The sequence below is a fragment of the Pan troglodytes genome, chromosome 4, assembly GCF_028858775.2.
Source record: "Pan troglodytes isolate AG18354 chromosome 4, NHGRI_mPanTro3-v2.0_pri, whole genome shotgun sequence".
NCBI lineage: Eukaryota > Metazoa > Chordata > Mammalia > Primates > Hominidae > Pan > Pan troglodytes.
In genome coordinates this window covers 56134220-56158996 of record NC_072402.2, presented here as the reverse complement: position 1 = coordinate 56158996, position 24777 = coordinate 56134220, and the positions used below count along the sequence as shown (strand labels likewise).

The following is a 24777-nucleotide window of genomic DNA, read 5'->3' as shown; positions in this document are numbered from 1 at the left end:
GTAGGAGGTACATTTTTTAAAATCAGGGTTTAAATTGGTATTTATCAGTTCAAACTTGGCTTATAGAATTTTATTTAATTCTTTTGAATTTTTTTACTATCTCTTAAAATGAATAATAATAGTGACCATCATTTATTTGCTTTATCTATATACCATACACAAACTGATTTCAAAATAACAATACCAATATCATTATTAACAATAAAACTATTGAATTTAAAGCCCTTTCTGTCCTTAGACTATATAGCTTTACAAGAGTTTTCAGAAAGAATACTATTTTCTAGATTCATCTAAAGTAATTATTTCCTCTATATGATTATGTTAGATTTTGATATATAGTGTCTTCTTTTAATATTTTCAATTTTATGGATTTTTTGGAACATGTAAAATATTTACATACTCAAGTCAAAATTGCATAAAAGTATACTCCAATAAGCCTTGCTTTCATTTCTGGTCACTTAATCCTATTTATGTCCCCACCCCCACTCCTAAACCGTAAGTATTTTCATTAGTTTCTGGTCTACCTTCCAGTGTTTGTTTGTTTTTGTTGTTGTTATTGTTGTTGTTGTTTTCTGAAAATATAAGCAGATCCACCACTCTACCTCTGCCTATTTACTTACCAGTATGCATGTATATTATACTCATATAAATATACTTTTATTTCTCCTTATTTCTCCTCCTTTCTCACACACAAAGTAACATATCTATTAGTCACTCTGCATCTTCCTGAGGCTCATTCTTGAATCACTCAGAGGTTATTCAGAGACAGAAGGGCCTGTTAAAAGACTGGGATTTTGCCCTTGTGTTAGTTCACTTGGACTACTGTAATAAGATATACAGATTGGGTAACTTATAAGCAATAGAAATTTACTTCTCGGCCAGTCGCGGTGGCTCACGCCTGTAATCCCAGCACTTTGGGAGGCCGAGACAGGCGGATCACGAGGTCAGGAGCTCCAGACCATCCTGGCTAATGTGGTGAAACCCTGTCTCTACTAAAAATACAAAACATTAGCCGGGCGTGGTGGCAGGCGCCTGTAGTCCCAGCTACTGGGGAGGCTGAGGCAGGAGAATGGCGTGTACCTGGGAGGCGGAGCTTGCAGTGAGCCAAGATTGTGCCACTGGACTCCAACCTGGGCGACAGAGCGAGACTCCGTCTCAAAAACAAACAAACAAACAAACAAACAAACAAAACCCAGAAATTTACTTCTCACAGTTCTGGAGGTTGGGAAGACCAATATCAAGGCGCTAGCATGTTCAGTGTCTGGTGAGAACCATTCTATGCTTCCAAGATGGCGCTGTGTTGCTACATCTTCCAGAGGGGAGGAAAGCTGTGTCCTTACATGATGGAAAGGCAAAAGAAAACAAACTTGCTCCCTCAAGTGCTTTTATAAGGGCCCTAATCCCTTGAGGGTACTACCCACATGACATAACCACCTCCTAAAGGCCCCACCTATAAATATTATCACATTCGCAATTAAGTTGTAACAGAGGACTTCTGGGGGACACAGTCAGACTATGCATTATCCAGTGCAACTTCAAGCAAGAGATAATTAGGTTGTTGGTGCTATAGTTAAATTTTATCTCAGACTACTGGGACTTGAAAAACACCTTTCCACAAAAATTATAGATTTTATTATCATGCTGACTATGGGGTGAAAGTCTGCAGTTAAGTATGAGACCTTCAAATAGAAATATCTTGTTGGTGCTTTTATTTTTTTATTTTTTTTTTTGAGATGGAGTCTCACCTTGTCATCCAGGCTAGAGTGCGGTGGCATGATCTCAGCTCACTGCAATCTCTGCTTCCCAGGTTCAAGCTGTTCTCCTGCCTCAGCCTCCTAGGTAGTTGGAATTACAGGCACGAGCCACTATGCCCAGCTAATTTTTCTATTTTTAGTAGAAATGGGGTTTCCATGTTGGCCAGGCTGATCGCGAACTCCTCACCTCAGGCAATCCACCTGCCTCAGTTTCCCAAAGTACTGGGATTACAGGCATGAACCACTGCAGCCAGGCATTGTTGGTGCTTTTAAATGCAAGAAAGAATCAGTAGATTTCTCAGCTTTACCTAGAGGTGATCATTAGATTTCTGAGAGAGTCAAGTCTCCAAGAGAAAAAAATACAGAGAAAAAACAAGAGACTGGACTCAGTGGCTCACACCTGTAATCCCAGCACTTTGGGAAGCCGAAGTAGGCAGATCACAAGGTCAGGAGTTCGAGACCAGCCTGACCAACCAACATGGTGAAACCCCGTCTCTACTAAAAATAAGAAAATTAGCCCAGCTGTAATCCCAGCTACTCAAGAGGCTGTGGCAGGAGAATTGCTTGAACCCAGGAGGCAGAGGTTGCAGTGAGGAAAGATCATGCCACTGCACTCCAGCAGCCTGGGTGACAGAGCAAGACTCCATCTAAAAAAAAAGAAAGAAAAGTCCCTTTGAATGAGGATATGCACACCTCTGAAAATGTTTTAAGGAGTACTGGGCTCCACAGAGACTTCTAAGGGAATTAGTTTACAGATAATCAGCTGTTATGTATTCTTTTCCAAAACTGATCTGATGGTACCACATGTCTGTTTTTTCTCCTTTCCCAATTTGTTTTCCACAATTATCCTTCTTTAATTTAAAAAATGGAGGGCATACCTTTCACCCACCCATCCATCTGTTCATCCATCTATCCATTCATCCATCTATTCATTGAAACATACAATATTTTTCTCTGGTGCAATTTTTCACTAGCTATAAACACCATTGGAGCCCCAAGAACAAAGGGAAAATTTGAAACTGTAGAGTTTCTTTAAGGAATATTAAAGTGCATGAGTCTTACTTCCTCTGAGTGACAAACCTATAGCAAGACTTCCTGCTTCATTCTTTGTTTTGTTTTTTGTGGTTGTTGTTCCTTTCTTTTTTTTCCCTCAAGACAGAATTTGGCAACAAGATGGTTGTCACAGATACGGGTATTAGCACATTTGTTTGAGTTGAAACACAAAGTCATATTTTCTGATTGATTAGTTTGACAATGAAGGTTATGTTTGTCAATTAAATTATAGTGGAAGTTGTTCATAAATTGAAAGTGCAGCTCCATTGTTTTGGGCAAAATATATTTAAGAGGCACATATAATTTTCCCCATATCAGATATATATTTTATTACTCTTTGTAGTAGTCTGTTCTCAAGCTACTAATAAAGACATTCCCGAGACTGGGTAATTTATAAAGGAAACAGGTTGAATTGACTCACAGTTCCACATGGCTAGGGAGGCCTCACAATCATGGTGGAAGGCAAATGAGGAGCAAAGTCATGTCTTACATGGCAGCAGGCAAGAGAGCGTGTGCAAGGGAACTCTCCTTTATAAAACCATCAGATCTTGTGAGACTTATTCACTATCATAAGAACATCACAGGAAAGACCTGCCCCCATGATTCAATTACCTCCCACTAGGTCCCTCTCAGGACATGTGGGAATTATGGGAGCTACAATTCAAGATAAGATTTGGGAGGGGACACAACCAAACCATCTGATTTCACCCCTGGCCCCTCCGAAATCTCATGTCCTCACATTTCAAAACCAATCGTGCCTTCCTAACAGTCCCCCAAAGTCTTAATTCATTTCACCATTAACTCAAAAGTCCACAGTCCAAAGTCTCATCTGAGACAAGGCAAGTCCCTTCTGCCTATGAGCCTATGAGCAAGTTAGTTACTTCCTAGATACAATGTGGGTACAGGCATTGGTTAAACACAGCCATTTCAAAAGGAAGAAATTTTCCAAAACAAAAGGAATACAGGCCCCATGCAAGTCCAAAATCCAATATGGCTGTCATTAAACCTTAAAGTTCCAAAATGATCTCCTTTGACTCCATGTCTCACATCCAGGTCACACTGATGCAAGAGGTTTACTCCCACAGCCTTGGGCAGCTCCACCCATGGCTTTGCAGGAAACAGCCCCACCGCCGGCTGCTTTCACATCTGGCATTGAGTGTCAGTAGCTTTTCCAGGCACATGGTGCAAACTGTCACTGGATCTGCATTCTGGGGTCTGGAGGATGGTGGCCGTCTTCTCACAGCTCCAGTAGGCAGTGCCCCAGTAGGGACTCTGTGTGGGAACTTGCACCCCACATTTCCCTTCCCATTGCCCTAGCAGAGGTTCTTCATGAGGACCCACCCCTACAACAAACTTCTGCCTGGACATCCAGGAGTTTCTATACATCCTCTGAAATCTAGGCAGAAGTTCTGTGCGCCCACAAGCTCAACACCACTTGGAAGCTGCCAAAGCTTAGGGCTTGCACCTTCTGAAGCCACGGCCCAAGCTGTACCTTGGCACCTTTAAGTCGTGGCTGGAGCAGTTAGGATGCAGGCCATCAACTCCCTAGGTTGCACACAGCAAGGGGGTCCTGGGGCCAGCCTAGGAAACCATTTTTTCCTCCTAGGCCTCCGGGCCTCTGATGGGAGGGGCTGCTACAAAGTCTCTCACACGCCCTGGAGACATTTTCCCCATTGTCTTGGTGATTAACATTCAGCTCCTTGCTACTTATGCAAATTTCTGCAGCCAGCTTGAATTTCTCCTCAGAAAATGTTTTTTTCTTCTCTACTGCATCATTAGGCTGCAAATTTTCCAAACTTTTGTGGTCTGCTTTCTCTTGAATGCTTCATTGGTTAGAAATTTCTAACTGTCTTTTAGATACACTAAATCATCTCTCTGGTTCAAAGTTCAACAGATCTTAGGGCAGGGGCAAAATGCCATCAGTCTCTTTGCATAGCAAGAATGACCTTTATTCCAGTTCCCAAAAAGTTCCTCAGTTCCATCTGAGACCACCTCAGCCTGGACTTTGTTGTCCATACTATCAGCATTTTGCTCAAAACCATTCAACAAGTCTCTAGGAAGTTCAAAACTTTCCCACATCTTCCTATCTTCTGAGCCTTCCAAGTCTCTAGGAAGTTCCAAACATTCCCACATTTTTCTGTCTTCTTCTGAGCCCTCCAATCTGTTCTAACCTCTACCTGTTATGCAGTTCCAAAGTCACTTCCACATTTCAGGCATCTTTATAGCAGCACGCTACTCTACTGGTACCAATTTACTGTATTAGTTTGTTCTCACACTGCTAATAAAGACAGGCCTGAGACTGGTAATTTATAAAGGAAAGAGGTTTAATTGACTCACAGTTCCACATGGCTGAGGAGGTCCCAGAATCATGGCAGAAGACAAATGAAGAACAAAGTCATCTCCTACATGGTGGCAAGCAACAGAGTGTGTGCAGGGGAACTCCCCTTTAGATCAGATCTTGTGGCACCTATTTGCTATCATAAGAACAACATGGAAAATACCCACCCTCGTGATTCAATTACCTCCCACTGGGTCCCTCCCAGGACACATGGGAATTATAGGAGCTACAATTCAAGATGAGATTTAGGTGGGGACATAGCCAAAACATATCACTCTTTAATCTTATGACAAAATCTACATGTCAACTTAAAAGTGTGTGAAGAGGTACACAATTTTCAAAAGTATTTTATTAGAGAGTCCAGTAAACAAAACGTGTAAAGTCCTATGAGTCAGAAGATAGGAAGGGACAGAAAATAACCAGAAAATGTCAGAGGCATAAAAGAGAACCAGAAGAGATGGCAGGAAAGACTCCAGGAAGTAAAGTGTAAAACATTGCAGGGAGGTCAAGTAGAACAATAATTAGAGGGTAATCTAATCTGTGTGAATGCAGTTTCTGTAGGTGGGACAGAGTGAACAGTCTATTTAGGTCATTCAAAAAGTTGGGAAGTGATGGTGATGAAAATTCAGTTCTATCTAGAATATTATCCAGCAAGATCATTGGGGTTATAACTGCTTAAAAAAGAAAAAGCACTTCGATATGTTGAAGAGTGAGGACTACTGAAGGAATATGATCTGGGGGAATGGGCAGAAGGAGAAAAATTCACCTTTGGAACAAGGAAGACAGCTGTTCTCTGAAGCTGGCAATGAGAAGAGGAGTTTGGAGACAGCTGAAGAGGAAGGAAGAAGCCAGAGCCTCCACCACAAGGTGACCATCTTCTCAGTAAAGCACAAAATGAAGTCATGTGCTGACAGTAGCTATTTGGGTGGAGAGCAGAGAAGTAGTGAAGGGACTATTTGGAAGAACTTGCCAAGAAATCCGTAACAGAGGATTTGGAGAGAGGACCACTTTAGGATCATTGCTCATCCTAGCTTTCTGGTGAGTTTTTAAAGTGAAATTTTATCAACACTTCACTTTTAAGGTTTCTATATTTGTCCAGTTTTCTATAGTGAAAAAGGAAGAAATAATTTTTTTTTTAAATAAAGGCTCCTCACACTCACCAAAGAAAAAGATCAAGGAGGTGCAGACAAACAGTGTCGTGAGCAAGCTCTCTTGGTACTGTAACGTAAAGGAAGAGTTTATTGCATTTATATGGAGTAACTCAATGTTTTTTAGTTCATTTGATCAGTCTTAAGTGCTTATAGAGATGTCATTTTAAATTATAGACTAGTACTTTCAGGCAGTCTATCCATAGCCAAGCAAACCAGGTGAAAGGGTCAGCCATTCAATCTTGCTTAAGTTGTATTGATCCAGAGTATGATGGTTTCTAAAAATCAGCTTCATAGAAATCATGTTTATAACAAAGACACTAGTAACTGGGCATATGTACAAAAATAGGGGGTGAGAAAGTAAAAAAACAAACAAAAGAAATCAAAAACAAAACTACACACACACATTGCCAAACCAAGATTTTTAAGCAGCAGAGGGCAGCCTTCTCTAAGGTTTGGTTTTAAAACATTTGCTCCCAAAGCAACCTGGCCCTTAACTTCTAGAGTAAAAATTTTTTTTTTCCTGCAGGTGATATAAACAACACTGGGCACTAGTAAAGTGAAAAAGACAGACTTCTAATCAGTAATATACTATAGCAATGAGGAAAAGAGCCCAGTGTGAACTGTGGTCAAGTTTGATTTGTACAAAGGTGACTCAGCATCTAAAGGGAGAATGAGGGAATAGGGAGTGAGTGAGCAGAGGCTCAGTAGAGCCAGGAAAGGGAAAAAATTACAAAAAGCAGGAAAAGGGAAATTGCTCCATGTGAAACCCATCTGAGTTTGCTACTGACATGATCAAAGTTAAGCTCCTACTCTTCCACAGAGACTAGGATACAAGGGCTTTATCTTCAGGTGTTGGCTGGAACAAACAGTGGATTCTTTTGGTAGCTTTGAGGTTTTTTTCAGGCAACACTTTAAGGGGCAGCTAGGGTCATCCTAGGGATGTGGCCTTGAGCTGTGAGAAACTGTTAGCGTTTGTTCCAAGTCTGCATAGGCCAAGGCTGGTACCTAGTACAGAAAAGGCCCAACAAAGCCTGGGGAGAGTTTGGTCAAGAAGAGAGTCTTAGTCACAGTGGAGAGTATCAATACTAGTTTTATTGACAAAAGCATAATTCCACCATTTCCTTCTACCAATAGGATAATATTAGTGCTTCTTTATGACTTATTGACAGTAATTCTGCTTAGGGACTGCCTTAGGTCCTCAAAAGAATTTGGGAGACAACTTGAGAAATAGTTATTATCTCTCTCTTAAGGGAATCCTTTGTCTTGCCCTTATCCCTTTAAACAACCCTCAAGAATTCAAGTGGTCACTTGTGTTTCTCCTATCCAGCATCCCTTCACCTTCTTATAGTCAAAATGTCATAGCTAGCTGTTGGCAAACCATGCTTTGGAGTAGGGAGGACTTCTTGGCCTCATTCCTTAGCTTCAGGGTGGGTGTGTGAGCCTGGCTCAACCTATCAGAGCATCACACATCTCTAGCCATAGGATGTTCCAACAGTTGGCTTGGAACCTGACTCAGGCCAGTGACCAAACTCTAGGACTTCTGGAAGTGTAGAGAAGACAAGCATTCATGCTACTATCCTGCCAGTGTATGGAGCCTGGAGCTGTAGGGGTTTCCTAGAAGAAAGGGAACCAACCAGAAAAAGGAGAGACCAAGAACTGATGACATTTCTGAAACCCTGGATCCAATCATTTCATGTTTGTTTTATGTTAGTTTATTATGAAACATTTCAGATATTCAAGAGGATTATTATAATGAATACCCATGTACTCTTCAGGCAGTTTGAGAAATAAAAGATTGCCAATGAAACTAAGTAAGCACATAGACTCTTTAGTTAGATAGGTCAGTAAATCCACTTTGTGTAAGTCAGTTTGAGTTGTGGCTCTGTCCCTTGAAACAAAAGAACTCAAACGGAGTTTATATGTATGCAGTAAAGCCTGTCCAAAAGACAATCTAGAGGCAAAGTGTAAAACTAAATAAATATTAAATGAATCAACCAATCAAAGCAAAGGGTATCAGACACAGTTTTTGTTGGAAATAATGCACCCTATTCCAGCTAACTTTGCACCTTTTTTTTTAGATGGAGTTTTGCTTTTGTTGCCCAAGCTGGAGTGCAATGGCACCATCTCCGCTCACTGCAACCTCCGCTTCCCAGGTTCAAGCTATTCTCTTACCTCAGCCTCCCAAATACCTGGGATTACAGGTGTGTGCCACCACGCCCAGCTAATTTTTTGTATTTTTAGTAGAAACGGGATTTCACCATGTTAGCCAGACTGGTCTTGAACTTCTGACCTCAAGTGATCCACCTGCCTCGGCCTCTGAAAGTGCTGGGATTACAGGAGTGAGCCACTGCACCCAGCCAACTTTTCACCCTTTTTAAACCTGAGGTCCCAGTGACCCTGGCCCCTATACTTGCCTACAATTGTCTTGTCTTGACACTCTGCTGCCTGAATCAGCTGAAAGCCCTTTTTATTCCACAGAAATGTTCTTTTTTGACCAAGCCTAAAGGCCATACTTAGAAGCAGAAAATACGAAACAACCCCTGGCTCTGACCTTGTCTCCATCAGCCATCCAGTGTCTGGTCCACACTACAGCCCTGCCAGCTTCCTGACAAGCTGTGCATTTCTCATGGCACTTTCCACACCTGTTCTGCTGACCTCGGAGCCCCCCTGAATGGGCTTTGTAATTTCTCAACAAGCTGGTCTCAAAGCTCAGTGTGGATTCGCTTCTCCTGAGAGCCTCATCAAAGAGTGGGGATACACTAGCCAAGCCTGCACTTGCTCTCTAGTCTTCCAAAACTAGATGAGCACACACTTAGATGATCAAATTCTTAAAAAGAACAAGGATGATTAACAAAAAGAAACCAAGATGATGGTTACTCTGGAGATGAAAGATGAGAACATCATGGGGTGGGGCAAATTGGGGTTTCCAAAGTAGTGGTGATTTTCAATTTCTTTACCTGAGTGTACTTATTTGTTATTCTCTAAACTATATATGTACATTTGTATGTGCGTAAATATTTGTGTGTATATATATAACACATACAAGTGCTGCATATGCTGTGTGATGTGTATTTATGTTTAGCACCATAAAGTCTATTATTTTAGCCCAAGATTACTCTCCAAGAATAATCCCTATTTTTTCATTTATTAATAAGCAACATTTATTGAACCCCTTTTACATGATATGACAGACCCTGATAAATCAGACAGCAGTGAACAAGAAAGACATAACCCATCTTCTCATGAACTTAGCACTAAGTTTAGGAGGGATAAGAGTAACACAAAATATCAAAGTATTAGATAGTGCTACAAGCTATTATAAAAATGGAACAAGTTGGTATGAAAGTGAGCATCAGTGTGTGTGGGGTAACAGGGAGTGCCAGCATGTGCAGGGTGACAGTGAGAGCATGTGCAGAGATGAGAGCAACAATGTGTGTAGGGGTGACGTGTTTGTGTGTAGGGCTAACTATGATAATCGGCATAGGCATGAAGTGAAAATATGTGTAGGGGTGACAGTGAGTGACAGTATGTTTAGAGGTGACAGTGAGTGAGTGTGTGTAGAGGTAACAGTGAGTGACAATGTGTGTAGTGGTGACAGTGAGAGCATGTGCAGCTGTGACAGGGAGTGACAGTGTGTGTAAGGTGGCCATGTGTGACAATATATATGGGGTGACAGTGAGAGACAATTTGTGTAGGGGTGACAGTGAGAGTGTGTGTAGGTATGACAGTGAATGACAATATATGTAGGGTGACAGTGAGTAAAAGTATGTGTATGGGTGACAGTCAGTGACAATGTGTGTAGGGGTGACAGTGAGAGACAATGTGTGTACAAGTGACAGTGCATGAGAGAATGTGCAGGAGTGACAGCAAGTGATAATGTGTGTAGGAGTGACAGCATGCGTAGGGGTAACAGTGAGGGGCAGACTGTATAGGGGTAACAGTGAGGGACAGTATGTTGGGTGACAGGGAGTGACAGCATGTGTAGAGGTGACAGTGAGGGGCAGCTTATATAGGGGTGACAGAGGGGGCAGCATGTGTAGGGGTGACAGTGAGTGACAGCATGTGTAGGAGTGACAGCGAATGACAGCATGTATGGGGTGACGGTGAGGGACAGCATATGTAGGAGTGACAGTGAATGACAGCATGTGTAGGGGTGACAGTGAGGAACAGCATGTGTAGGGGCAACAGTCAGTGAAAATGTGTAGGAGTGACAGTGAATGACAGCATATGTGGGATGACAGTGAGGGACAGTGTGTATAAGGGTGACAGTGAGGACCAGCATGTGTTAGGGTGATAGCAAGTGACAGCATGTGTAGGGGTGACAGTGAGCAAAAACGTGTAGGAGTGACAGTGAATGACAGCATGTGTAGGGGTGACAGTGAGGGGCAACATGTGTAGGGGTGACAGTGAAAGGCAGCATGTGTAGGGGTGACAGTGAGGGACAGTATGTTTAGGGGTGATGATGAGGGGCAGCATGTGTAGGGGTGACAGTGAGGGACAGTATGTTTAGGGGTGATGATGAGGGGCAGCATGTGTAGGGGTGACAGTGAGGGACAATATGTTTAGGGGTGACAGTGAGGGGCAGCATGTGTAGGGGTGACAGTGAGGGACAATATGTTTAGGGGTGACAGGGAGTAATAGCATGTGTAGAGGTGACAGTGAGGGGCAGCTTATGTAGGGGTGACAGAGAGGGGCAGCCTGTGTAGGAGTGACAGTGAATGACAGCATGTGTAGGGGTGACAGTGAGGGACAGCATGTATAGAGATGACAGGGACAGCATATGTGGGGTGACAATGAGGGACAGCATGTATAAGGGTGACAGTGAGGAACAGCCTGTGTAGGAATGATAGTGAGTGACACCATGTGTAGGGGTGACAGGGAGGGACAGCATGTGTAGGTGTGACAGTGAATGACAGCATGTATAGTGGTGACAGAGAGGGGCAGCCTGTGTAGGGGTGTCAGTGAGGGCATGTGTGTGAAGGTGAGATGGAGTGACAGCATGTGTAGTGATAACAATGAGAGCATGTGTAGGAATGATAATGTATGTAGAGTTGACAGTGAGTGACAGTCTGTGTGTGGGTGACCATGACAGTGTATATGGGTTGATAGTGAGTGACAGCATCTGTTGGGGTGCACTTCAAACTGGGCAGGTCACGGAAATCCTCGCTGGGGAGGGGATATGGAAGAGGAAGCCTCAGTGAGAAGGATGCAGGCATGGGAGGATTTAGGAGACAGCAGCATGGTAATGGGCATAGCTAGGGCAGGGCCTAAGGCAGGAAAGAACTGGGCGCACAGGAGGTGCAGAGAAAACAAGGGTCACTGGAGGCTAGTGACCTGGGGAGGACACAGGAGGAAATAATAGCAACAGGCAGCCGCCAGAGCATGGAGAGCCTTATAGCCTGTATTAGGGGTTGGGGTTTAATTCTAAGAGTATGAGTAGCCAGCAAAGGGTCTTATGCGGGGGGCTGATGTGATCTGATTTATAATTTGGGAAATACCGCTCTGCCAGCCGAAGGATGAGGTATTGTAGCATCGCTAGTGTAGGAAGAGCAGGAAGATGCTATTGCAGTTGTGCAGGCAAGAGATGGTGTGATGTGGAGTACGGACATGTCCTTGCATATGCAGAGACATGGGCCGCCTCTACTTGGAGCAGCTTGCTAAGTCCAGTCAGAGGTAAACATGAGGTCGTTTCCATGATGCTGCATAATAGTAGCAAGAGTGGCCATACTTAAGCCCTGTTTTGAGCATGTCACTCCCCAACTGTGAACTGTAGAGAACAAAAATTCTAATCACGAGCTTCATGATCTTACAGCTCAGCCTCTCATTTTTATGTCTCCTCAATTACTTATTAAAACCTCTCATAGTTTCTTAAAACCTGGGCAAGAGCCCTGCTCTAGTCCGTCAACATTCCACAGTCAGGGCACTGTCTTTAGCTCAGATTGGATGGTGTGAAATAAATAGGAATTTGACTTTATCCCCTTTGGAATAAAGCAGATTTTAATCTGGGACTTCTTTACAGGAATTTAGATAAACAAAGTAAAAATAAGAGGGTAGTTCATAGTACTGCAGAGGTACTATGCACAGGCTCTAGACTCAAAAGCACAGGCTCTAGACTCAAATTGTGTGATCCAAGTTGGAATTTAAGCTCTGGCATAAGCTGTGTGAACTTGGTTTGGTAATTCAACTGATCTGTGTGTCAGTTTCCTCATCTCCAAACTAGTGAATAATACTCATCCACGCGCTTGTTGTGGGGATTAAAAAAGGAAACCCATGTAAAGGGATTAGAGAAATGTTTGACTTATGTTCAGTGCCCAATAAATGTGAAGTATTAGTGCCATTTTAGCCAGTATGCAAATTCCTGGGTTCTTTCTTTTTTCTTTCTCTTTCTTTCTTTTCTCTCTTTCTTTCTTTTCTCTTTCTTTCTTTCTTTCTTTCTTTCTTTCTTTCTTTCTTTCTTTCTTTCTTTCTTTCTTTCTTTCTTTCTTCTTTCTTTTCCTTCCTTCCTTCCTTTTTTTTTTTGACACAGAGTTCTGCTTTGTTGCCCAGGCTGGAGTGCAATGGTGGGATCTCGGCTCACTGCAACCTCCGCCTCCCCGGTTCAAACAATTCTCCTGCCTCAGCCTGCCGAGTAACTGGGATTACAGGAAACTGCCACCATGCCTGGCTAATGTTTTGTATTTTTAGTGGAGATGGGATTTCACCATGTTGGCCAGGCTGGTCTCAAACTCCTGACCTCAGGTGAGCCGCCTGCCTCAGCCTCCCAAAGTGTTGGGATTACAGGCGTGAGCTATTGCACCCGGCCCTGGGTTCTTTCTTTTCAGTGATATATATTCCTTTGGTGAACTTTAAGCACTTTGCAGGTTGTTTTTCTTGCAACACTGTCTCTCAAGTTCCCTTTTCATGTGAAGAAACCCAAAGTAAAGAGTTAAGTGGTTTACTGAAGAAGGTATGGCAGAGAGTCACAGAATATTAGCAGGGGACGTCTACATACCCAAGGGACTTTAAAAAATACTAATGCTTGAGTTACAACCTCAGAGATTTTGCTTTCATTTTTATGGTCTGTAACCTAAGCGCTCATATTTTTAAAAATTCCTCAGGAGATTCCAGTGAGCAACTGGACCTAAGAATCTTTGACTTCTTAAAATCCATTTTACAGATGAGGAAATTGAGATACTCTGTGATTGAATGGCCCAAATTAATCAATGTCAGGGATAGAAATAGACTCTGAGGACAACACAGAGATAGACTTAAAATTCTAATGCATTAATAAAAGGAGCACATCATAGTAAGTGATACATCTCTTAAGAAAGACCATTGTGACTTTAGCCTAATCTATAGTTAATATATCCAAGGAGAAGGGGATGTCTACGTGGAAGCACAAAGCAGGTTTAGCAGGAGCATCACATTGGCTTGCCTGAGACCATGAAACATTTATGCTCTACACCAGTGCTCTCAAGATCTGGGTGAATGTTTACCAGTGTTCATTGATGAATTGGCTTTCAAAGCATGTTTCCCATGGGAGAATAAAAGGCGGGGGCCTGATTATCAGGTCCCATTTAGACAGATCTCCTGCCCCACCCACTCTTTTAGTGTTTGTTTTCTTATTTTCTTCACCCTCTGTTTCTCCTTATCAAAATAGACTTATGCAGGGCACCATCCCATTTTGTAAAAAGAGAAGATCTAAAGCTGTTACTTTTCTCTACCTCCCTTTCACTGATTCTCGGAATCAGTGTACACCTGAGATCATGCAGGGTCTTAAAGCAAAGGGTTTAGGGTAATATTTTTCTTTAATGAGCTAGCCCCAAAAAGCAGCCAGTTTTGAAATGGTAATAGTGATTGACGCTGTCTGTGGGAGAAAAGTTCCTGGGAATCCAGTAGTTTTCTCATCTAGCCCGGCTACATGCGCAGTTTCAAAACGTTCCTAGTTATGTAAAAATTATAATATGTGGCTGGGTGCGGTGGCTAAAGCCTGTAATTTCAGCACTTTGGGAGGCCAAAGTGGGCAGATCGCTTGAGTCCAGGAGTTCTAGACCAGCCTGGGCAACAAGGTGAAACCCCATCTCTACAAAAAATACAAAAATTAGACAGGCGTGGTGGCTCATGCCTGTAGTCCCAGCTACTTGGGAAGCTGAGGCAGGAGGATTGTTTGAGTCTTGGATGCACAGGTTGCAGTGAGCCAAGATCATGCCATTGCACTCCAGTCCAGGTGACAGAGGGAGACCCTGTCTCAAAAAAAAAAAAAATTATAATATGTTGTACTATGCATTTCAACATTTACTGAAGAAGTTGGCAGAATCAAGCAATGACTTATTTGGTGTCTTATGTACTAGTTCACAGAACTCTTCTAAAATTAACAAAAAAACTTGTCATTGTAATAGTTTATGGGTTATATGACCTGTGAAATTATATACACAGCCTGAGATGGATGATGTATCTGCTATAGGAATACTGAACGATGCAGTTTTCAGTTTTATTCATGAAGAAGTAAAATGTTTCAAAAATTGTTTCATATTAAATGGTTATTCAATTTCTTCAATGTGCATTTAGTTTTATCTGAAGGAATAAAAGGGGAAATACTGAAGGAAGAAGAGACAGTGTTGTTCAACTAAAGTTAAAGCAAGCCTCACTCCATGTTATCTGATTTGCATACCAATTAGGAAAGACTTATGACCAGAAAAAAAGGGAATTGGACTAAAGGGAAGTACATACTAAACACGAAAACCAATTTCAAACATTCTGTTCTGACTGTGTTGATGACCAATTTCTGTTATTTGTACTTAGTAGATTTGAAGGAAGCTCAGGGATACCCCATCCATTGCTATCTCATGGACAAAGAAAGCAAGATTCACAATTGTGTTACTTAATCAAGATTAAAAAGAAATAGGTATAAATCGTTTTATACCTATATGTTTTTGGGTTGTATGTGATCTTGGGGGAACATATCCCTTGAGTAAGTCAAAGTAATTATGATCATATTTTTGATCTCAGAAAATAGGACCCCTTGCTTTGACTGGGTTGAAGCTCAATATTCATTAGTAACTCATTAGTAATTCATCTTCATACCAGCCTCACCAAGCCTGAGGCTCAGGAAGTTCCAAATAAAGTTAGAATTCAAATAGTTTAAAGTCTACCTCAAATTCAGCACAGAATTCCTTCGCTCAAACTAGTAGACCAGCTTGCCAAAGAAGATGGTAATCTGGATGAATAAAAACATATATCTAATTATCTCCATTTTTATAACATATAAGAATTCTCCTATTCATTCCCAATTTCTTTTTGGATAAAAATACAACTTACATACAGTTCACAAATTTTAAATATACAGCTTAATGAATGGTTACATAAAATACATCTCATAACCGCTACAAAGATCAAGATACAGAACTTTCCCAGCATCCAGGAAGGCTCTCTGATGCATCACCAGATCTATAGTAACCACAGCTCTTCTGACCTCTATCATATATCCATAGATAAGTTTTATGTAATTTTGATCTCATATAAATGGAATCATACAGTGTATAGTGTTGTGTATGTGGCTTCTTTAATTCTGCATTGTTTGTGAGCTTCATCCTGATGTTGTGTATATTAGTATTATAGTTTGTTCTTTTTCATTTCTGTGTAGTATTCCATCACATGAATTTACTATGCTTTACTCACTCATTTTACTATTGATGGACCTTTGGGTTATTTCTAGAGCCTTGAGTTATTATGCCTAAAGCTGTTATAAAGAGAAGTGATACTTATTTCTATTGGGTGTGTACACTCAATGAATGAAATTCCTGGGTCTTTTTACTTTTTCTTTCGGCATCCTCTCTTTTGGTCCCAGACCATAATTTAACCTTTCTAAGTTGTCAAATGAACCATAATAATGTTTGTCATTTTAGGCCAGAGAAGTGTTCCAGGTGGCAAATTTCATGTCTTAAAAGGGTCCGCCAGTAGGGTTATGCTTTTCGTAGCTCATTCCTATGGGAACCCTAATGGATTTTGCTCTCCGTTTTCCTTCTCCCCAACTTCTTGTTATTTGTGTATGTATATCTCCCCAACTCCTCATGATATAAGAAGAAGAAGAAGAAAAAAAAAGATAGACTATTGAAGGGGACATCTAAGGATGTTTTTCTCATCTATTCCGCATTGAGATAGTGTTGTAGTACAACAGAGAAGTGCTGGGTCAGAATGAAGGGACTGGATTTTTATATCCAGACCAGGCTTCTGCTTTCTAGGCTGGAGGCTATGGATTAAATCACATCAGTTATCTGCACTTCAGCCAGGGGGTTCATTTGCTTCAGTGGTTTCCAAACATGGCTGCAAATCAGAATCACTTGGGGAGGCTTTAAAGTTTGTTTTGTTACAAAAGTGGCATATGTTAGTGGAAAATATCAAATAACACAAAAGACTGTAAAATAAAATGTAAACATCTTTCCCCTCACAGTCTGCATAATATCTCATTTTCCTACCCATAAATTCCTAAATGTTGTTCTAAGGTTTTAAAATAAAGATCTCTGGGCCCCACTCCAGACGTAATGAAGGAGAATCTTCAAGGTCCTATAAATTTACATATTTGTTTAAAACTTCATAAATGATTTTGATAAACATTCAAGTTTGGGAATGAATCTCTTGATGAACATCTGAGACCCATGGGGATCAGTAAAATCCATCCCCTACACTCTACAAATTATGTGATTTAAGTTTGCCAACTGCTACCAGGATTGGCCCTAAGCATAACTAAAGCAACAATGGTTTTATTTTTACCTGTTCCTATTCATGTTTTCTCTCTTCATCTTTAGCTGCTCAGTTTTTTTGCTTTAAAAAAAATTTTTCTTTTTTTGAAACGGAGCTTTGCTCTTGTTGCCCAGGCTGGAGTGCAATGGCGCTATCTCAGCTCACTGAAACCTCTGCCTCCCAGGTTCCAGTGATTCTCCTGCCTCAGCCTCCCGAGTAGCCAGGATTACAGGCATGCTCCATCATTCCTGGCTAATTTTGTATTTTTAGTAGAGATAAGTTTCTGCGTGTTGGTCAGGCTGGTCTCAAACTCCTGACCTCAGATGATCTGCCCGCCTCGGCCTCCCAAAGTGCTGGGATTACAGGCGTGAACCACTGCACCCAGCCGCTTTAAAATTTTTATAACTCTTTGGGCCACAGAGTGAAAAACTTTTAGTTGGAAGGTAGTGACACATTCTATTAAAACTCTAGCTACTTTTTGGTTAATCCCATAAACCGATTAGTGTTAATAAATTTGTTAGCTACTAAATGCATTACCTTTCCGAGGTAACATAATGCTTTATGCTAAAATGTAAATTCCCATGATACCCTTAACAAGTAGCATGGGGTTTGGCGGCTCCTTCCAAAATAGCCAGAAAGATGCTTTTAGTCTGGCAAGCTTTCAAATAAAATTCACATACACAAACATTTGTTCATTTTTACCATCACTAATGTTACTCAGTTCAAGTATCTGAAAAAGTGCATGGGTTAAAAGAAATAGATACTAACTGACACACAAGAAATTGCTGGGAACTTAAATCACAATTAAGTAAAGTGGTTGCTATCACCAATTAATAGGAGAGGAAGATGTACTTAGCTGAAAGATCCAGTCCAAATTACACTACAGAACAATAAACTACCTCCTAAGCCCTTTACTACCCAAACCGTATAACTGTAGAAGAAAAAGCAGGAAAAGAAAACCTAGACATAATTGCTGTGATTAAAAAGGAACTGAAAGGAGACAATAAATATGTACTTTGCGAGGCCAAAGATTGGGAAGTAGGAAAATATAGAATTCAAGACATAAAACATAATCCCTACAAATGACAATGATCCAATAATTCTATTTTGAATATATACAGCATTTCTTTTATAAACTTGAAGAATAATTATATCCATTACATCAAAAAAATTCTATTTGAGGAAAGTGCCAGTCATTTTCCCTCCATTTTATTTTCCCTTAGAAAAACTAAAGTAATAAGGGGTTAAGCAACTTTTTTAAGTTCAAAGGGCAAAACCTGAATGAGCACCAGTTGTCCTGCCTTCTAGAGAAAATCATAATTTTATACAAACATTTTATAAATTGCCTTTCTTACAGATGTATGCCTAGGCAGGTTAGTGTGTATATTATTTGGAGGGGTGGCTAATAATGCAGTTAAATATAGTGGTGAGAATGTGGAGCACATCAAGTTCATAGCTTCACAACTTCATAACCTCCTTCACTGTAAGATTTTTGTCCAGGACACCCCTATTCTGCCTTAACACCTTATTCTATGAGGCTTAGCTCAGGTCTTGCCTTCCCTGACCACCCTCTGAGCTGGATGCCTCTTTTCTTTACCTCCACTGTCCCTGTCCATAATCCTGTCTTTTTAGGCATTATCACTTTGATCTGAAATGTTCTGTGGGTGCAGCAGCCTCTCTACTTGGCTTTAAGTGCTGCAGGGAGCTTATTCAGTCTTGCATCCTCATCTCTTAGCACAATGCCTGGCATAATGTCAGTGCTCAGCAGGTGTTAATAATACGTCCTGTCCTTCCAATGTCCAGTAGTTATTTCAGTAACTAAATCCTCTTTTTTAAAACCACCTTATGCAAAGTTAATCCTCTGTGGTTCAAAAAGTTCCAAGACAACTTAAAAGACAAATTTTCCATTACTTTGTCATCTCATCTGTCGAATTCATCTGTAATTTGTCTAATTCAGCATCTCCCACTGTGTGTGTTCCCATGAGTTGGACTCCAAGAGATGCTGTTGGTAAGCGTATCTATGTGGGAAACATGTTACTCAATCTAGCAAGGCAGCCAGTGCAGTGGTTTAGCACACAGGTGCTGGGGGCAAACTGCAGGCTCTGTCGGGCAAGTGATCATTCTATGTGCTTCTGTTTCCTCTTCTGTAAAATAGGACTAATAACAGTTTTTCTCCCTCACAGGGTTGTTGCCAAGATTTTGCTGAGTATTACACAAAAGGTTTGGAGTACTTAGTGCTAGGAACATACTGACTACTAGTATTAAGCAAAGTTAAACAATTTCTTTTTCTTATTTGGTTTTATTTTGTTTGCTGGCTGTAAGACTGCTGAGAGCCTTTAGCATGCTGATGTACCCATGAATCTCCAGGGAAGCAGTATTCCCCACATTTACTTGATGGAAGAGCTGCTAGCATATCTCAGGGGTAATGGGCCTCAAAACATACCTTAGGAAATTCCTATTTATAAATTTAAAAGAACGTTAACATTTTCCGAACCCAAATTGGGACACTGATTTGACCTGTATGGCTATAACTTGGGAGCATTGGTACATAATATTAATATTTGAAGAGAGGACTTGTCTAGCAACACAAATAAATAATAATAATAATAATAATAATAAAAGCCCAAGACCTATGTGTTACTACAATTAAAATATTTCTTTTTTTAAAAAATCAAAGTACAAGTGAAGTGACTTTTATTGATATTAAAGTGGGAACTGCAAATACGGCCCAAATAAAAAACCATGTAGGCTTTATGTATTATTTTCTGACACAGTTAAAAAATTATTACTTGACAAAGATGAAGGGCCAGACTTCCTTATTCAAAACCTCACGCCATTTATCTTAACTCTGCTGCATCTGATACTAACTTCCTCTAGAGCCAGGAAACTTTGCAAGTATTAAATAACGTGAAAGAAGGAGGGAAAGAAGGAAGTAACCCACCAAAGTGAAAAAGAGGAACAAGTTCTAACCCAATGCAGGTTTAAAACATAACCAAAAGAACAAAAGAGAGAGCTTGACACACCAATCTTGAGGTAAGTAAGAACCTGATTTAAGGTATTTGGATGATTAAACACTATAAGAAACAAGTTTGTCTTTAATTAATTAATGATTTTTATCTTATTACAGTTTTTAGAAGAAAATGCCTTACGTAGCTGTAAGGGGGAAACCCAATTTACAAACTGAGATTGATGTTAATGTTCCTTTACAATATGATTATGCTTTGCTGTTACCTTGTTTCCAAACAGCAGGGCATTATCTTACTTGAAAATTCCTGAAGTTTCTCAACAATTTGCGATTTTAAGAAAAATGTCAAATTATTAGGTAACCTGTTGGAACTGCTTTCCAAAATGAAAACAGAGTCTTCTTTCCAACTGGTCAAAGTGAACATTATTTAAGTGTTAAACTATATTTGAACGGTTATTGTTTAAAATATGTTTTTCATTATAGTAGGTCCTTGTTCATGTCTCACAGGTTTTTTCCTCTAATGTTATTTTGAAGAAAATGATGCATTTCTTTTTCTGTAAAAAGTCTTCTTTATCTTGGTAAATATCTCTTAGACAAACAATTTTAATATTTTGGATGTACCAGAATTTCTACTCTACATAGAATAACATAGATGGTAAAAATGCCTTTTCTTCTTAAAAATTAAGAGAGTAATTTATTGCCTTATCCTCAGCTGCAGAAGTGACAATAGTTAGCCTTCCTCAACCCTCACCGTGACTTCTGTTGCAGGCCTAGTATCTGTCAAAAAGTTGATTAATTTCAATCAATACTTAAAGTGTATTTTGTAAATTTATTTCAAATATTCTGGCAAATAACTTCTTAAATCATTAACCATGTATACCATAAAATATCTTGCAGATAATTGGTGCTCATCTGCTTCAGACAAGAAATGAGGTCCTAATGATTAAAGTCATTTGGCTAAACTTTTGTCCTTGAACACAAGCACGGCTGGCCTTGTAAAGCAGGGACCCTGCAGATTGTAAATCTTATGTGGCGGACCATACAGTTCTCAACCTCAATATTACTCCCAAAAATTCCAAGGAGATTAAAATGTTTCTGCATCTGGGGTGCTTGTCCCTGTATTTTTATCAAAAAATTGTATAAATTAGCTGCACATCTTATTTAATTTTCTTACATGAAATGTCAAATTAAATATTTGCGTATTCATATATTCTAACCTTGGACAAATTTATGAATGTTCATTACCACTAAACTTTTCATGAATACTCACTGAAAGCAGAGCACCACTTTGTGAATTTCTATTTTTCTTCTCATTGTTACTATTATTATCCCATAAGGAGATTACTTCATTCATTAACAAATGTCTAATAGATTAGTCATTCTGTGTCTAATGATGGTGTTGGTAATACAAAGGTAAATAATATATGATTTCCAACCTTCGAGAACCTCAGAGCTAATCAAGCTATACAAATTTTCTGACTGATGCACTTAGTAGCATGTTACAGATATTTGGATAAATAATATTTTGGGGAAATTTTTACCTGAATTCTCATTCAGTCACATTTTGGTTGTAAGGAAGTTACTTAACTTCTCTAACCCTCTCTTCTTATCTATAAAATGGTGATATGAATAATACCCACTACATATAGCAGCTATAGGATTAAATGAGATAATCCCTGTAACAGTTTTTAAAAGCTGAAGCTCTTAACTAAACATTATTGATGATAACATTCCATAGATGATAATAATCATTTCACAGGCACTGTTGGATCTATGTCTATGTCTAGACTGAAAATATACAGTAATAATGTTTTGTTGATAAAATCACAATGGAACATGCAGCCCAGTTGAACACTTCCCCTTCTTGTCTCCTTGCCATTTTAAAGCATCAACAGAAAACAATGTAAAATCATCTTGGATGGAAGTTATTTTCTGAAAGCTATGAGAAAACCTGTGATACTAAGGATTTTGAAAATACATTGGTTTACTTTAAAGATCTCATTTCATGTTTTAAGTATAAACTACACCCTTGAGTTTTAAACTATCATCTTAAGCAATTAGATGCTGACATTTGCAGTCATTTTTAAATGCATTATTTCATTCAATAAATATTGATTGGATGCATTTTCTGTGCTAGGTGTTGTGCCATTCTCTGGGAACATACAGATGAAATGACCTGAACCCTGCCCACCATTTAACCAAGTAAGAATACAATTCTCTCTCATTTAGGTTATCACGCTATAATAGAGAATGGACTCATTAATATGGGATTACAGAGGAAGGAATGGTTAAGAAAAAGACATGGCCTCTGCCTGCTCCAAAAAAGGATAAGCAGGGCTTCACAGAAGAGGTGACAGGTAATGAAGATGATTGCACGTGTCTGTACATGTCCCATTTTTTTCTATTGTGCTCAGAACATTATCTTTCACTTAAAAATTGTTATCCTAATTGTCAAAAACTATGTGGAGATCTAAGTGATAAAACCACTCAGGGTTGGGCAGGGACAGGATTTTTCTAACTCTTTTTCCTTTCATCACAACAGGTAGTATATTTTATATTAAAAGCGGAAGCTCACTATATGCTGGTGTTTAATGCATTGGTGAAAATCAGTAATTTTTCTATGTTACATAATAAGTATGCAATTAACATATTTTTAATTTATAGCAGGTTTCTGGATGGCAGATCATTCAACCTTCTTTTTCTTGAGTTTTCTACTCTGCTGTCATCTTCCACTCATTTCTGCTTCATTTTGTGATTCGTTAACAGAAAAGGAAGTGGAATGGAATAAAATCCCCCAATACAGTACAATTATACATTAATGGCTGTAATGTGAAGAGCATCACACACGAAGAGAGTCATCTTCCAGAAATAAGTTTATACACTCTCTCCTCTAATTGCATCAGGACTTTACCAGATAATGTTCTTCCAGATCTGAAAAGGAAAATGCCTAAAAGAGCTTCCAAACTCATTTTTGAATAATACTAGGCTACAAAGAATTACACTGTGAATTCATTAAGGGTAACACCAAACCACTAAACAGCACTGTTTGTACAGAAATGTCGAAAAGCTGTGGAAATAATTTAGCGGCCATTTCTGTAGGAATTTCGCTTCTTTTACTCTTAGTGGTTTGTGGAATTGGGTGTGTTTGGCACTGGAAACACCGTGTTGCCACACGATTTACCTTACCGAGGTTTTTGCAAAGGAGAAGCAGCAGGAGAAAAGTCTGTACTAAAACATTCTTGAGCCCCCGCATCATTGGCTTAAGGCATGAAATCTCAGTTGAAACCCAAGACCACAAATCTGCTGTCAGGGGAAATAACACACACGACAACTATGAAAATGTGGAAGCAGGTCCTCCCAAAGCTAAAGGAAAAACCGATAAGGAATTATATGAAAACACAGGGCAGTCTAATTTCGAGGAGCATATCTATGGAAATGAGACATCTTCTGACTATTATAACTTCCAGAAGCCTCGTCCTTCTGAAGTTCCTCAAGATGAAGATATATACATTCTTCCAGATTCATATTAGCTTTTTAAAATATTGACTTTTGTTATTGGATGATAAATATTCACTGTAATTTTTCAACAGCAAAGACATGGAATCAAACTAAATGTTGATCAACTGTAGACTGGATAAAGAAAATGTGGTACACATATACCATAGAATATTATGCAGCCGTAAAAAAAGAACAAAACTAACATGGGAACAGAAAATCAAATACCACATATTCTCACTTAAAAGTGGGAGCTAAATAATAAGAACACATGGAGAGAAAGAGAGGAACAACAGACACTGGGGCCTACTTGAGGGAGGACAGCAGAAGGAGGGAGAGGTTCAGGGAAAAAAAAACTATCAGGTACTATGCTTAGTACACACATGATGAAATAATCTGTACACCAAACCCCCATGTCACAAGTGTTCCTACATAACAAACCTGCACATGTACCCCTGAACATAAAATTAAAATTAAAATATTAAAAATAATTCACTGTGATTTTTATTGTACTGATGCCATTCTTAATCAAGTTCTGATAAGTGGATGGTCTCTGCTCTATCTCCACCTTTCTGAATCCTATGTGTATCGCTGTGGATTAATTCTAGATATCTTCTCCACCCTCCTTGCACCAGACTAAATCTGTATTATGTGATATTGATTCTTCCTTCTAAATATTACCCCTTATCTCTTTCCTTTATTTCTACCATTATCTTTATCTGGCTCAGAATTATTGTCATAGGCTCCTAACTGTTCCTCCTGCTTCTAGTTTCTACCCACTCAATCAATTACCGATGGTGTTGCCAGATTTATCTTCAGAAAATATTCCTAACAGCCACATCATTTCTTTTGCTTAAAACGTTTTAATGCCCCCTCTTTGCAAAAGACATAATACCCATAATTTGAACTCCAAAATTTATGGTTTTCCACAGTTGGTTCCAATTCACTTTTCCAGTGACTTCTCTTACTATCTCTCATTTCTTTGCCTTCAGCAGAATCATCTTAAAACCTGCCAAACTTATCCTTCCTTCACAGCTTTGCTTTTCTGCCTCTTCTCTCAAGCCTGCTTCAGATCATAAGTTCTTCCACACGTCTCCTGAATCACTCCAAACCCGCATTTACCTTTTTATTTTCTGATATAAGCTTTGATGCCTCTTCAATTCTTAGGACATTTAAACATATGAATGTTGCCACAGCATTTCATTACCTAGCTTCATATGAAAATGTCTTAAATTCCCACCTAAATGAAAAGAAACTGCCTCATGTGATGTTCTAGGCATTTTTAGCCCAAATGCCTAGAAC

At 39.7% G+C, this 24777-nt stretch overlaps 1 protein-coding gene across 1 annotated transcript; it reads left to right on the top strand.

Annotated features, from left to right (window-relative positions):
- The first annotated feature begins 22934 nt into the window (after positions 1–22934).
- On the top strand, positions 22935–23601 carry GAPT (GRB2 binding adaptor protein, transmembrane). The gene has a single exon (XM_063811229.1). The coding sequence runs from the start codon at positions 23037–23039 to the stop codon at positions 23508–23510; it is 474 nt and encodes a 157-aa protein (XP_063667299.1). The 5' UTR covers positions 22935–23036; the 3' UTR covers positions 23511–23601.
- The last annotated feature ends 1176 nt before the right edge of the window (positions 23602–24777 follow it).

What these genes read in the sequence shown, in the direction of transcription:
- GAPT (XM_063811229.1), top strand. Translation starts at nt 23,037, where the DNA reads ATGTCGAAAAGCTGTGGAAATAATTTAGCGGCCATTTCTGTAGGAATT.